The sequence below is a fragment of the Alosa pseudoharengus genome, unplaced genomic scaffold (genome assembly GCF_046254945.1).
Source record: "Alosa pseudoharengus isolate Yale_2024_CS ecotype anadromous, Long Island Sound unplaced genomic scaffold, YU_APseudo_1.1 YU_APseudo_1.1_scf_19, whole genome shotgun sequence".
NCBI lineage: Eukaryota > Metazoa > Chordata > Actinopteri > Clupeiformes > Clupeidae > Alosa > Alosa pseudoharengus.
Window position 1 is genome coordinate 8,726,941 of NW_027468657.1, and position 12,834 is coordinate 8,739,774.

The 12,834-nt window shown below is 45.3% G+C and overlaps 1 protein-coding gene across 4 annotated transcripts in view; it reads right to left on the reverse strand.

The window, feature by feature from the left end:
* Positions 1-6,518: 6,518 nt before the first annotated feature.
* Positions 6,519-12,834, reverse strand: part of diaph2 (diaphanous-related formin 2) — a 161,116-nt gene continuing 154,800 nt past the window's right edge. For 3 of the 4 annotated variants that reach the window (XM_076291617.1, XM_076291614.1, XM_076291615.1), the window contains one exon: positions 6,519-7,200. In XM_076291617.1, coding sequence (XP_076147732.1) covers positions 6,880-7,200 — 321 coding nt within the window. In that variant the 3' untranslated portion in view covers positions 6,519-6,879. The remainder of the gene's footprint in view (positions 7,201-12,834) is intronic. The other variant, XM_076291618.1, reaches the window with a different exon arrangement.

Below are 12,834 nucleotides of genomic sequence, written 5' to 3' on the forward strand. Positions count from 1 at the left end.
CAACGACATTGTTGTAGGCTACTACCTTTTCAGCGCCTTCTGCTTATGATGATTTGGTCTTTTGAATTCCTTTGGCCTTGCGATGCGGTTGTAGGCTACATCAACGTGTCTCTTGCCATTCCCTTCATGTGTTCTATCACAACGCTGTCTGCCCTCATGGACAGTAGCTCTGTGATGTCTTTGTCTTTCCAGGTCGGAGATTTTCTGGACAGCACTATGCCACTCCATCATGATGATGGCATTTAAGTGCCCCTGCCACATGGACGCACAAAAGAAACGTCATTGACATGCCCTCTCACTAGGTGTGAATGTTCTACGCTTTGTTTGCATAATGTCAGGAGGAAATACTAGGAGGGGAGCAGTAGAACAACTGGCTAAGTTTGGACTTCCATATGACCGTTTATGTTGTTCAGATATACGGCCCAACCGTTTAACATCCGCAGAACCTCCGGTCTTACACGTATGTCTGAAAGCACTTATAGTTAGTGGCAGGGACAGACAACCTAACAAAGACATTTCCCACCTTTTCCTGAGCCAGCCCTGTGGGAGACACATTTTATATCCCCATGGCCTATGCCTCTTCCCTCCCTAAAGCATCTACCCCGTCTGACACTGTTAGCCAGGACCACTAAATAAAAGCAAGTGCCAAAGGGACGATGACACATCATCTGACTCAGAACCCGAGGTGCCATCGCGCGAGGTGACCTGCGAGCATTTCTACAGCCTGTGGTCAAGAAATACAGGCTGGGCCGAGTATAGGCAAATGTCACAACACACACACACACACACACACACACACACACACACACACACACACACACACACACACACACACACACACACACACACACACGCATTTTCATCTCAAAGAAAACTTCTGTTACTTCAGAGTTTACCACAGCAATTGTGCTTTTCTTGACATAAAACATTTAACAGAGCCATATTTCATTCATGACCGTGCAAAAGCCACGTTTCAACAATGGGGCGGGTAATTGCTGATTCAGAGGCTTGGCTGCGGGCGTAATTGATAGGAATCTAGCAGAGGTGACTCCCCGCGGGCCCTTCCCTCCGTGCTCCCCGACGCTTCCAGCTCCTGGTTCAGCACTCACCTCCGCAGCTCCCGCGCCAAAGCCCGAGCGCGTCTATTTTTAAAAGGGCCGAGCGCCGAATAAAAACAGAATAATAAACGAGGAGAGAGCAAGTCATGAAACGCTGGAGAAGAATAAACAACTCTAGAGGTTGGGAAGGAAAGGTGGGGAAGCAGGGAGGGGAGGTTAGAGTGGAAAGGAGGGAGCTAATGGATACAGTTGGGTATAGTTTGGGTTTTATCCGATACCGGTGCTAAATCAATACTTTTAAAACGGGGTCGGTGCCAAAGTGATGCCTGAACCGGTTCTTTGTTTTTACAGTAAAATTCCCATACCAATGGTCGAAAGCATGAATTGCTTTTTTTGATTGATAAGACAAATTTGAACATGAAATTGAACTATATATTTAGTTTATTATCAATATCTGTAGTTTAATTACTTCCAGGCATAATTCTAATTGCAGATGACTTGCCATAACTTTAAATGTTAAAACGGCTTACCATGGATGCACACACAATGGCAAGTAGCCTAATCAATCTTTCCTTCTGCTTTCAAGTTTATCTAGTGCAAATGACTTGCCATATCTTTAAATGTTAAAATGGCTTGCCTTGGAACTGCCAGGTCATGGACAACGGCAATTGCAAGTAGAATAATCTATGTAGTCAGCTTTTAGGTTTATCCAAGGTGTTTCCAAAAGCTTCAATACATATTATGTCTTCCCCCTTAAAATGCATGTTTGCCGGTGTTGAAGTATTTCGATCCCCAGCGACTATTTAACAGCAACTATGCTCATAAAATTACGCTACCTCCCGTCAGAGCAGCTTCATTATCCATAACGTGCGGTGATGATTCCATAGGCTTTATGTTTTTACAAGAAAACTTTTAGCGTGAGCTTGTGATGCTGTATGGGCCTCATGCATATGAGAGATTAATGTCATTATGTAGTTTGGAAGTTATCAGAACATACCGTGAATCAAAGTTTTCACATTACAACTTTGCTGACATTTCAAATAGATGGCAGTTAGCACATTAGCAAGTTTTTGTGTTGCATGGGTGTCGTTATTTTCTAGATTTCAAAAAGAGCTTCTGACATTGCTTTAAAGTAGGCTAATTGGCAATGGCATGGGCTCACTCAAATAGAGACACAATGAAAACTGAAGGAATTTAAAGGCAACTTGACAGTCCAGCCAATTTGGAACAAAGATTGAAAGAAAATGGCCTCAGACTGATTTTTTTTTTTTTTTCTTTGAAAAAGGTAGGTGAATTTTACATTTTTTAGAGTAGAACACCATTGAGCCAAAGCTACAAAATACTTCATAGATTGACATGGGGAAGGAATTTTGAGTCTGTACTTGAAATATGAACCAAAAACACACATTCGGCTATTACAGCACCACCTATAGGTGCAGAAACTTGTGTTGGATGTCTAAGTAGTGGAAGACATTGCTTCAATGTTGTGAAGTTTCATGTCACTGGAATTTGCAGTCTACAATTTATAGTGTACTGTACAAACACTTTTAGGAGGTGGGAAATTGGGAATAATAATAAAAAAAATAATGAGAACAAAAACAATAGGGTTCCCACAGCTTCACTGCTTGGGTCTCTAAAATGGTATCACACCAAAATAAAAATAAAAAGTGCATGTGAGTATGTGAGTATGTGTACATGTGCACGTGTGTGGGAGGATAGAAGGAGAAACACTTGGATGACAGAGAGCAGGCACAAGACAGGAAGAGGCCTAGGTGTTTCAGCGACGAGAGAAGCAGATGCTGGTAACCAGGATTAAAGGACCACACCCCCACAGAGGACCCTGGTGAACCAACACCATAACAGGATCATAGAGATGTGACAGCTCACAGTAATTAGTCACTGTGCTGTGTTTTTGAACTGAAAGCTTGTTGGCCTAGAGTACCGAAGCACTAATCAAAGTACACCTTTAATGTGAACATGGACAGAAAACTGGAAGATAGAGAAGTGAGATGTGTGTGTGCGTGTGTGCGTGTGCGAAGCACTAATCAAAGTACACCTTTAATGTGAACATGGACAGAAAACTGGAAGATAGAGAAGTGAGGTGTGTGTGTGCGTGTGTGCGTGCGTAAGAGATTGTTTGTGGAAGGGGACTTGCATGTAAGGTTCAGAGCATGTGTGGGTGTGTGTGTGTGTGCGTGTGTGCGTGCGTAAGAGATTGTTTGTGGGAGGGTACTTGCACGTGAGGTTCAGAGCATGTGTGGGTGTGTGTGAGAGATTGTTTGTGACTTGCACGTGAGTTCAGGTGTGTGTGAGAGATGAGTTAGTGCTTATTCTGGACATCTCTTCAAAGCAGCGGTGATGCAGGAAGCCAAACAGAGGTGTGTGTGTGCATTCGCACCAATCAGCTGCTGCGTCAGAACTCTGACTCACTCTCTCATCACTTCCTTTCCATCCCTCCTTTTTTCCTCTCATCCCTCGCTCCGTCATTTTCTCCCTCTTTCATTCCTATCTGCATGAGGTCCTCCCAGTTACTCCCAGGTGTCTCCACTGAAACGCTGTGCATTTGAGCTCTTTGAAAGGGAAGCACTTTGGTGTTATATTCTTGAACCTGTGTGAGTGGTATGATGTCTGGAAGTTAAAAGGATGGCATCGGGGACTGAGAGAAAATGATAAGGTGTGCAGAGAACTCAAATGTCCAAACCCACACAATGCCTTTTCATGTACTTTGTCTGACAGACATGAAATCATGGAACCCTGTGCACATAAGGATACCAATTGCAGAGCATTCTGGGTAAAAGAAAATAGACACCTATGCTAGCGTGTGATGCTCACTTAGTAGGTCGTTGCATACTTCAACCTTGCAAAGCTGTTGAGGGAGGTTGGCCAACTGGAAACAGCACAAGAACTCTCTTCCCTCAGCCACTGACAGGCAAACTGAAGTGTGCTTTTTGCAAGTTTCTTCTTCTGCAATCTGGCATTAAGGCAATCACTATGATTTCCCCTTTCTCTAATTAATGAAGTCTTAGTGGTGCCCTCAGTATTGGTGGTCCCTACTCTCTCAAACTCCCCACTCTGTCATTACTGAATATCAACATTGCCTCAGCACACACTCACTCACACACACACACACACACACACACACACACACACACACACACACACACACACAGACACACACAGATACAGACACACACAGATACAGACACACACAGATACAGACACACACAGATACAGACACACACACAGACACACACACACACACACACACACACACACACACAGAGAGAGGAGAGAGCATCTCTCACAATCACTCAGAGCAGCTTTGCGTGCATTAAAACAAAATACTCTAGTGCGACTAACCCAACTAATTGGCAAAGGGATTGCTGGATGAAAGGCAGTTTTCTAAAAAAGATAATTGAGATTTCAGGAAAACAAATCATTTCCTACAGTTTGGGGAGATGAAAGCTGTAGGGCCTGTGTGTAAATGTGTGTGTGCATTAGATGCTGTGTGTGTGTGTGTGTGTGTGTGTGTGTGTGTGTGTGTGTCTATGTCCATGTGAATGACAGGATATGACAGAGAGAGAGAGAGTGTGTATGTGTCTGTAAGCGGAGAGAGATAAAGGGAGAGATAGAGAGGAAGAGATGAAGAGAGAAACTCTGGGCCAGATGTACGTACATTTGCGAACGTAGCGTTATCAGCGTCATGGACACACCGCAGATTGCGAACGCTGTCAGACCCAAGTTTCCGTCGTATTTATCAATCGTTCAATCCTTAGTGTAAACTGCACCTTTCTCTGCCTTTCTCCACCCATAAACGCAATTTACGAACGTCCACAACTGAATGGCAGCGCCTACTAGGGCTGCACGATATTAGGAAAACATACGATATGCGATAACATTATTGAGTACTGCGATAACGATATAACTTGCGATATTTAAATATTTAATGTTTTTCTCTGTTCTACTTGCTGCTAACATAGACTGTAGGGTTGGGGGGGTAAGACTGGGGGGGGGGTAAATGTATAATTACAGAAATAAATGTATAATTTTCTACATAAACAATATAAATATACTGCTCAAAAAAATTAAGGGGACACTTCAATCATACACTGGATTGGTGCTCTGACACTGTTTGGTTCTGAGCATAAGAAAAACTTTTAAGGCGAGTGTTTTATTTTGCAAGAACTGTCAGAAATTCTGTGAATGTAGTTTGAGAATGGAGAGAAGGGTGGAAGGTTTCAAAAAATGGGTTTTAACAATTGTGAAAAACTGTAAGTGTTCCTTCAATTTTTTTGAGCAGTATATTATGTAGCCTAGGCTTTATATGGCCTGATGAAAGTGGACAGCTAAGATACCTACTGACTAGGCTATCGAAGTTGTGTGGAAGATGTGCTCCAAGAAAATCCTCGTAAAAGACTGATAGACAGCCAATCTGAATACTTGTGCACCAACCAGCGGAATATTCCACATTGCCAGCCTTCGCTGGGCCTAGAAAAAAAGCTAGGCCTACTTAAGCTATATCGCGGCGGTCACTCATCTAAAATCTTAAGTAGCCCAGTCTAACCTCATACGCTGCGCATCCCACGTTATTAGGCTACCGGCATGCCGACTACGAGGGCAGCGGAAAGTGAAAGTAAGTGGCTGCGATCGCAGTCCAGGCTAACGAAGTAGGCTAAACAACTTTTACAAATAACGAATCCTGATTACCTCTCTGCTGCTGTCTGGGGCTTTTGCTAAATGCAAATCATGAAATACAAGCCTTACAGTGAAAGATATATAGGCTATCTTCTGATCCTATAACAACAACGAAAGAAATTGTTTATTTTAACACAGTGGAGAAGGACGCATTTGGCGCTCTGTTTGTAATACGTCGTCCTTTATAAAACCAAAATATTTCCATATAACAGACGTGCTTTTCCTTTAGTCACCAATTCCTCTTCACATAAGTGTAACCTACCTCGCTTGACTCACTATCTTCAGCCATCACGACTTAGCTCCTGCCTCAACACCTAAAACACCACACACCTAAACTGGTAGGGGACGGGCTTCTAGGGCTGCATGACAGCATCGGTTTGGTAAAATATGTTGACATTCAGAATGTGAATACATCATAGACTGTAGGCCATGGAATGCGCACGGCACAGAAAATGTATCAAAATGTATCGAAAATTAAGTAATCTTTGCGGTATGTCCATCGCAAGCGTTGATATCGCGATAACGATAGATTTTAGATATATCGTGCAGCCCTAGCGCCTACATAAAAGTGCAGTTGAATGAAGTTAACTGATGACAACCTTAAAAAGGATCAAACGTTTAGCGATCATGAAATAATACCATACATACATGATAAGATGTAAACAAGCAGGGAGATAATGAAGATCAGTAGTTCTACTCAAACTACTTGTGAACGTAGGCTATGGAAGATTGGTCAAATCTAGCAAGTAAGAAAGTTTAAGTGAATGACGTGAAAGTGAAAGTAAGACATTCGAAAGGCCAACAAAAGTTAAGGTTGCTTTTGGTAGTACAAATACTTTCACCACAAAAACTGGTGCTCTAAATAGCGATTCTGTTTTCTTTGAAAGGCATTGAACTGCAATTTGGATTAACACCTGCTTTTACAAGGCGGAAGTATTTAGGCGCAGAATAGACGTGTGCTTTCAGGAGCAGTCTTTGTACATACCGCGGAATACATAACTAGGCGCTCTTTACTCTTCCCCTCCCATCTTTTTACGCTAAACTCCCACTTTCCCCTGGATCCTCCCATGAATGCATATGCATGACATCTGCCACTTTCAGCTCCCGCGACAGGCAGTTTGCGCTTTTACATCATTGCGGCCTGTTTGTACATACCTTGCAATGATTTTACACGCACATTGCGAAACAAATACACCTGAAGTGGGCGCAAAAGTGTTAGTACATATGGCCCTCTGTGTCTGAATGTGTGCAGAGTGACACAGAAAGAGAAAGAGAGAGAGAGAGAGAGAGAGACTAATGAGCCCTGTAAAAGGAAGGACCACCGCTGCCTACCTCTGGTCTTGGAAGAGAAGTTCAGGGACAGCTGGGCCAGGAGGTCTGGATTCTCAAACTTCTCCTCCTTCACTTTGATCCAGAAGCAGTTCTCCGCCATCTCTTGAGGCACGATCTGCGAAAACAGCGTAACGTTAGCTCTCGGCACACCTACACAGGGTTAGTCGGAGCACCCCGCTGAGATCTCTCTCTATTTACCTCCTCATAACCTCCGCTCGTTTGTGTCTGCATGTGTCTGTGTGTGTAGCTGAGTGTGTGTGTGTGTGTGTATGTGTGTGTGTGTGTTGTGTGTGTGTGCCTGTATGTGTGTGTGTGCGTGCGTGTGTGTGTGTGTGCCTGTATGTGTGTGTGTGTGCGTGTGTGTGTGTGTGTGTGTGTGTATGCCTGTGCGTGTGCGTGCGTGTGCCTGTATGTATGTGTGCGTGTGTGTGTGTGTGTGTGTGTGTGTGTGTGTGTGTGTGTGTGTGTATGCCTGTGCGTGTGCGTGCGTGTGCCTGTATGTATGTGTGTGTGTGCGTGTGTGTGTGTGTGTGTGTGTGTGTGTGTGTGTGTGTGTGTGTGTGTGCATTCAGGAGAGTGATCAAAGCTCCAGAAGTGAACGGTGTGCCGTGTTGCCGCCACACTTAAGCGCTTTCCCCTTCAGTCCTAGTTTAGGATATAGTGACCCTCTCTATGCTCTGCAGTCCTAGTTTAGGATATAGTGACCCTCTCTATGCTCTGCAGTCCTAGTTTAGGATATAGTGACCCTCTCTATGCTCTGCAGTCCTAGTTTAGGATATAGTGACCCTCTCTATGCTCTGCAGTCCTAGTTTAGGATATAGTGACCCTCTCTATGCTCTGCAGTCCTAGTTTAGGATATAGTGACCCTCTCTATGCTCTGCAGTCCTAGTTTAGGATATAGTGACCCTCTCTATGCTCTGCAGTCCTAGTTTAGGATATAGTGGCCCTCTCTATGCTCTGCAGTCCTAGTTTAGGATATAGTGACCCTCTCTATGCTCTGCAGTCCTAGTTTAGGATATAGTGGCCCTCTCTATGCTCTGCAGTCCTAGTTTAGGATATAGTGGCCCTCTCTATGCTCTGCAGTCCTAGTTTAGGATATAGTGACCCTCTCTATGCTCTGCAGTCCTAGTTTAGGATATAGTGACCCTCTCTATGCTCTGCAGTCCTAGTTTAGGATATAGTGACCCTCTCTATGCTCTGCAGTCCTAGTTTAGGAAATAGTGACCCTCTCTATGCTCTGCAGTCCTAGTTTAGGATATAGTGACCCTCTCTATGCTCTGCAGTCCTAGTTTAGGATATAGTGACCCTCTCTATGCTCTGCAGTCCTAGTTTAGGATATAGTGACCTATGCTCTCTATGCTCTGCAGTCCTAGTTTAGGATATAGTGGCCTATGCTCTCTATGCTCTGCAGTCCTAGTTTAGGATATAGTGACCTATGCTCTCTATGCTCTGCAGTCCTAGTTTAGGATATAGTGACCTATGCTCTCTATGCTCTGCAGTCCTAGTTTAGGATATAGTGACCTATGCTCTCTATGCTCTGCAGTTCATTACTGCACTGGCAACAGGAGGCGCAGCAGCAGGCGGACGCGGAAGGAACACGGGCTCTGATAAGGCATCGACTGCGGAGCATAATTAGACGCTGTTGGGCCCGGGATGAACTGGGACTTCAAAGCTCAGTTCCACTGCTTCTGCAGGAGTGTGTGTGAGGGGAGAGAGGAGAAGGGAGGGTGTGTGTGTGTGTGTGTGTGGTGTATAGGGGGCTCAGCGTCTGCACTTTTTCGCTCCGGGGGAGTTCGGTCCGGCAGGAGGGGGAGGCTGAGTGCGTTGGGGAAGGCGCGTAAACGAGCGTCTCTTGGTTTACTCTCCTGGATCGCCTCCAGGTACACCCCCGCATGTGTGTGTGTGTGTGTGTGTGTGTGTGTGTGTGTGTGTGTGTGTGTGTGTGTGTGTGTGTGTGTGTGTGTGTGTGTGTGTGGGTGGACTTAAATGTGAAAAAAGAGGCAATGTAAAAAATGAAGGAGGGGGAAATGAATGAAAAACAAGGGAAAAAGAAACACATTGGCTGGCTGGGAGTGGAGCGGTGACAGTCGGACAGGTAATGCACCGTTCAGTGGGTTCAGGTGTTCAAAGAGCTGGGTGGTCAGGAGCTGGACGTGGGAGAGAGGCAGGGCCACTGCTGGTGACATCTCTCGGAGAGTAGAGGAAATGGGGAAAGATATCCAGCTGGTCAGTCTGGCCTTTATTAGCAGCCTTGAACATCCTGAGTCAGAATGGGTGAGGGAGGGGATGGAGAGAGGGAAAGAGAGGCAGAGAGAGGGAAAGAGGGAGTAGAGAGAGGGAGAGACAGAGAGAGAGAGGGAGAGAGAGGGAGGAGAGAGAGAGGAGAGAGAGGGAGAGAGAGAGAGAGAGGGAAAGAGGGAGGAGAGAGAAAGAGAGACAGAGAGAGAGAGGGAGGAGAGAGAGGGAGAGAGAGGAGAGAGAGGGAGAAAGAGGAGAGAGAGGGAGAAAGAGAGAGAGAGAGGGAGGAGAGAGAGAAGGAAAAAGGCGCAAGAGAGAGAAAGGGACAAAGATAAAGGAAGAGAGAACGAGAGGGGGGTTGCCCAATCCACTCCACTAACACTCATCATGATGATGATGATTTGCTGAAAGTGGGGGCAAGTTCAGTGTGGTGCGGTCAAACACATTATGTGGTGATGATGGGGACCATTTGGACACTGTACATGGGGGTGTGTATATGTGTACACTGTGTGTGTGTGTGTGTATATATGTCTGTTTGTGTGTGTGTAAGAGAGAGAAAGAAAGAAAGAGAGAGAGAGAGAGAGAGAGAGAGAGAGAGAGAGAGAGAGATGCCTTCATGCCGAGCTGGAGATAATGATGAAAAGGGCGAGTGATATACTGGCAATGGGAACCTCTGACAGCTATACACAATTAGGGATAGAGGAAGAGAGATGGAGAAGAGGAAGAGATGGTAAAGAGAGAGAGTGACAGAAAGAAAGAAAGAGGGAGAGAGAGAGTGACAGAGAGAGGGAGGAAGAGGGTGACAGAGAAAAAGAGAGAGAGATGGAGAGAGAGAATGAAAGAAAGAGTGGCAGAGAGAAAGAGAGAGATGGGGAAGAGAGAGTGAGAGAGAGAGGGAAAAAGAGGGTGACAGAGAAAAAGAGAGAGAGATGGAGAGAGAGAATGAAAGAAAGAGTGGCAGAGAGAAAGAGAGAGATGGGGAAGAGAGAGTGAGAGAGAGAGGGAAAAAGAGGGTGACAGAGAAAAAAGAGAGGAAGAGAGAGATGGCCGAGAGCACCTCACCACAGAGCGTAACGGGTAGACAGCCTCGTCAATGGCCCCCATTCAACATCCTGTCGCTGCGTGCAGCCATTCACATCCAATATGCAGCTCCGCCTCAACCACACCACAGAGCACCAGATGCCATGTGGAAGAAAAGGCATCCTTCACCAGTCCCCTCACTCTACTCTGGAGCAACGCCGCCAAACACACACACACACACACACACACACACACACACACACACACACACACACAGAGGCCCCACACACACTCACACACACACACACACACACACACACACACACACACACACACACACACACAGAGGCCCCACATACATACACATACACACATACACACACACACACACACACACACACACACACACACACACACACACACACACAGAGGCCCCACACACACTCACACACACACACAAACACACACACACAGAGACCCCACACACACACACACACACACACACACACACACACACACACACAGAGGCCCCACATACATACACATACACACACACACACACACACACACACACACACACACAAACACACACGCACACGCACACGCACACGCACACGCACACACACACGCACACACACACACGCACACACACACACACACACACACACAGGCCCCACACATCACAAAGAGCGCTCCGCAGTGAATACACAGGAGCAGGAAAACTCTGTGGAGCTAAAGAAACATGGGAGACATATCTATAACTCAGAGAGCATAGCAGACTTCCAATTTCATGGGCTGTATGGGTAAGAGAGCTCGCCGCAACTCCAGGTAATTACAGATGAGAGCTGCGATGTGGAGGAGGAAAAGGAAAATAATTGAGGACCCCTCCTGTCGAAATTTGCAGGGGAAAAAGAAACATTTTCTCCACTCCTCCCGTCTCTTTTCTCCAAACGGTGAGTGTATTGTTGTGCTAATCTGTGTAATTACATTTGTGTCAGACCAAGAAGATAATTAACCCACGATTCAGCATCATTTATGAACCAAATTGGCCACGTTTTTTTTTTAATCTTTTTTTCTTGGTCTTTTTCCTAAAGATGCACACATGCTGTTCAGTTCCGGCTTTACATCAAAGAAGAGGATTGTGGTTTTGGCAACTAGGTGTCAAGCAAAAGCCATTGTCTGTTTTTTGTGCTGTTGTTTTACTTTTTGAGTCTCATGACAAAAGCTAGTACTTCTGATGCATTGAACATTTTCATTTCTGTGATAATTACACCGTCTACTGTGGATCAAAGGCTATCACCTCTCAGCTGTAGGGCATTTCCTGGGGTTCTTGAATACCATGAGTAACTTTTACAAGGACATGAGAGTGTGTGAGTGTGTGTGTGTGTAGGAAGAACAACTTCAACAAACTTCAGTTGCTCCCAATACTTTTTGGATGGATGACTGAGTGAAGTTTAAATGTGTCAGTTGTCGAGAAAAACAGGGCCAGGGTGTTTGAAGAGCATCGGGACGGCCCAAATATAGAATACCCCTTTTGAGGAAGTGGGAAAAAAAAACATTAAGAAGAAGCCCAGAACGGATGGCAGATATTGACTGAATCTCACAGCAGCCAAAACTCCCTCCACTCAGAGCCATGTGATGCATTATACCCAGCTGTGTGTGTTCCTAATTCACGCCTGCCTTGCACACGCACACACACACACACACACACACTGATGCGCACACACACGCGCGCGCGCACACACACACACGCTCTCTCACACACATACATACCTGTACACACAAGCTCACAAACACATGCTCATAAACACACACACACACACACACATTACTGAAGCACAAACATTCAGAAAATAATACAATTGTATCTTTGTATATTTTCTTTCAATTTGTCCTTCATGAATTCCCTCTTATTTGTGCTCTCTCCTACCCAGCTCTCAGGGAGCATCGTCCCCAAGCCCTCCCCCCTGAGCTGGCCCCACTCCTGCCCTCTCCTTCTCCTCCTGGGGAGCAGCAGGGCTAGCCAGGGATCATGGGCCAGACAACCCCACGAGTGAGACAAATCGCTGGCCACTGCAGGGGATACGGGGCCCAGGCGTGCACCTCATTAGAGGCTGAAGTGGAGTCGCCTGACACAGCAACAGAAGCCTCCAAAAAGCATACTTTACATACATACAAACATACACTTATGTAACTAGGGTTATAGTTATGGTCATCTTTACTCTGCAAACACTTTTAGGTAACACTTTACTTGACAGTATCGACATAAGAGTGACATGACACAGTCATGAACACATGACACTATCATGACACATGCAATCCTAACCCTAAGCCTAACCTTAACTTGTTATGACAAAAAATGAATGTCACTTAATAACATAAGTGTTATGTCATAAACGTTTATGACTTGTTTATGACACTTTTCATGACAATGTCATGTCACTCTTACTGTATGTCGACACTGTCAAGTAAAGTGTAACCCATCATACAA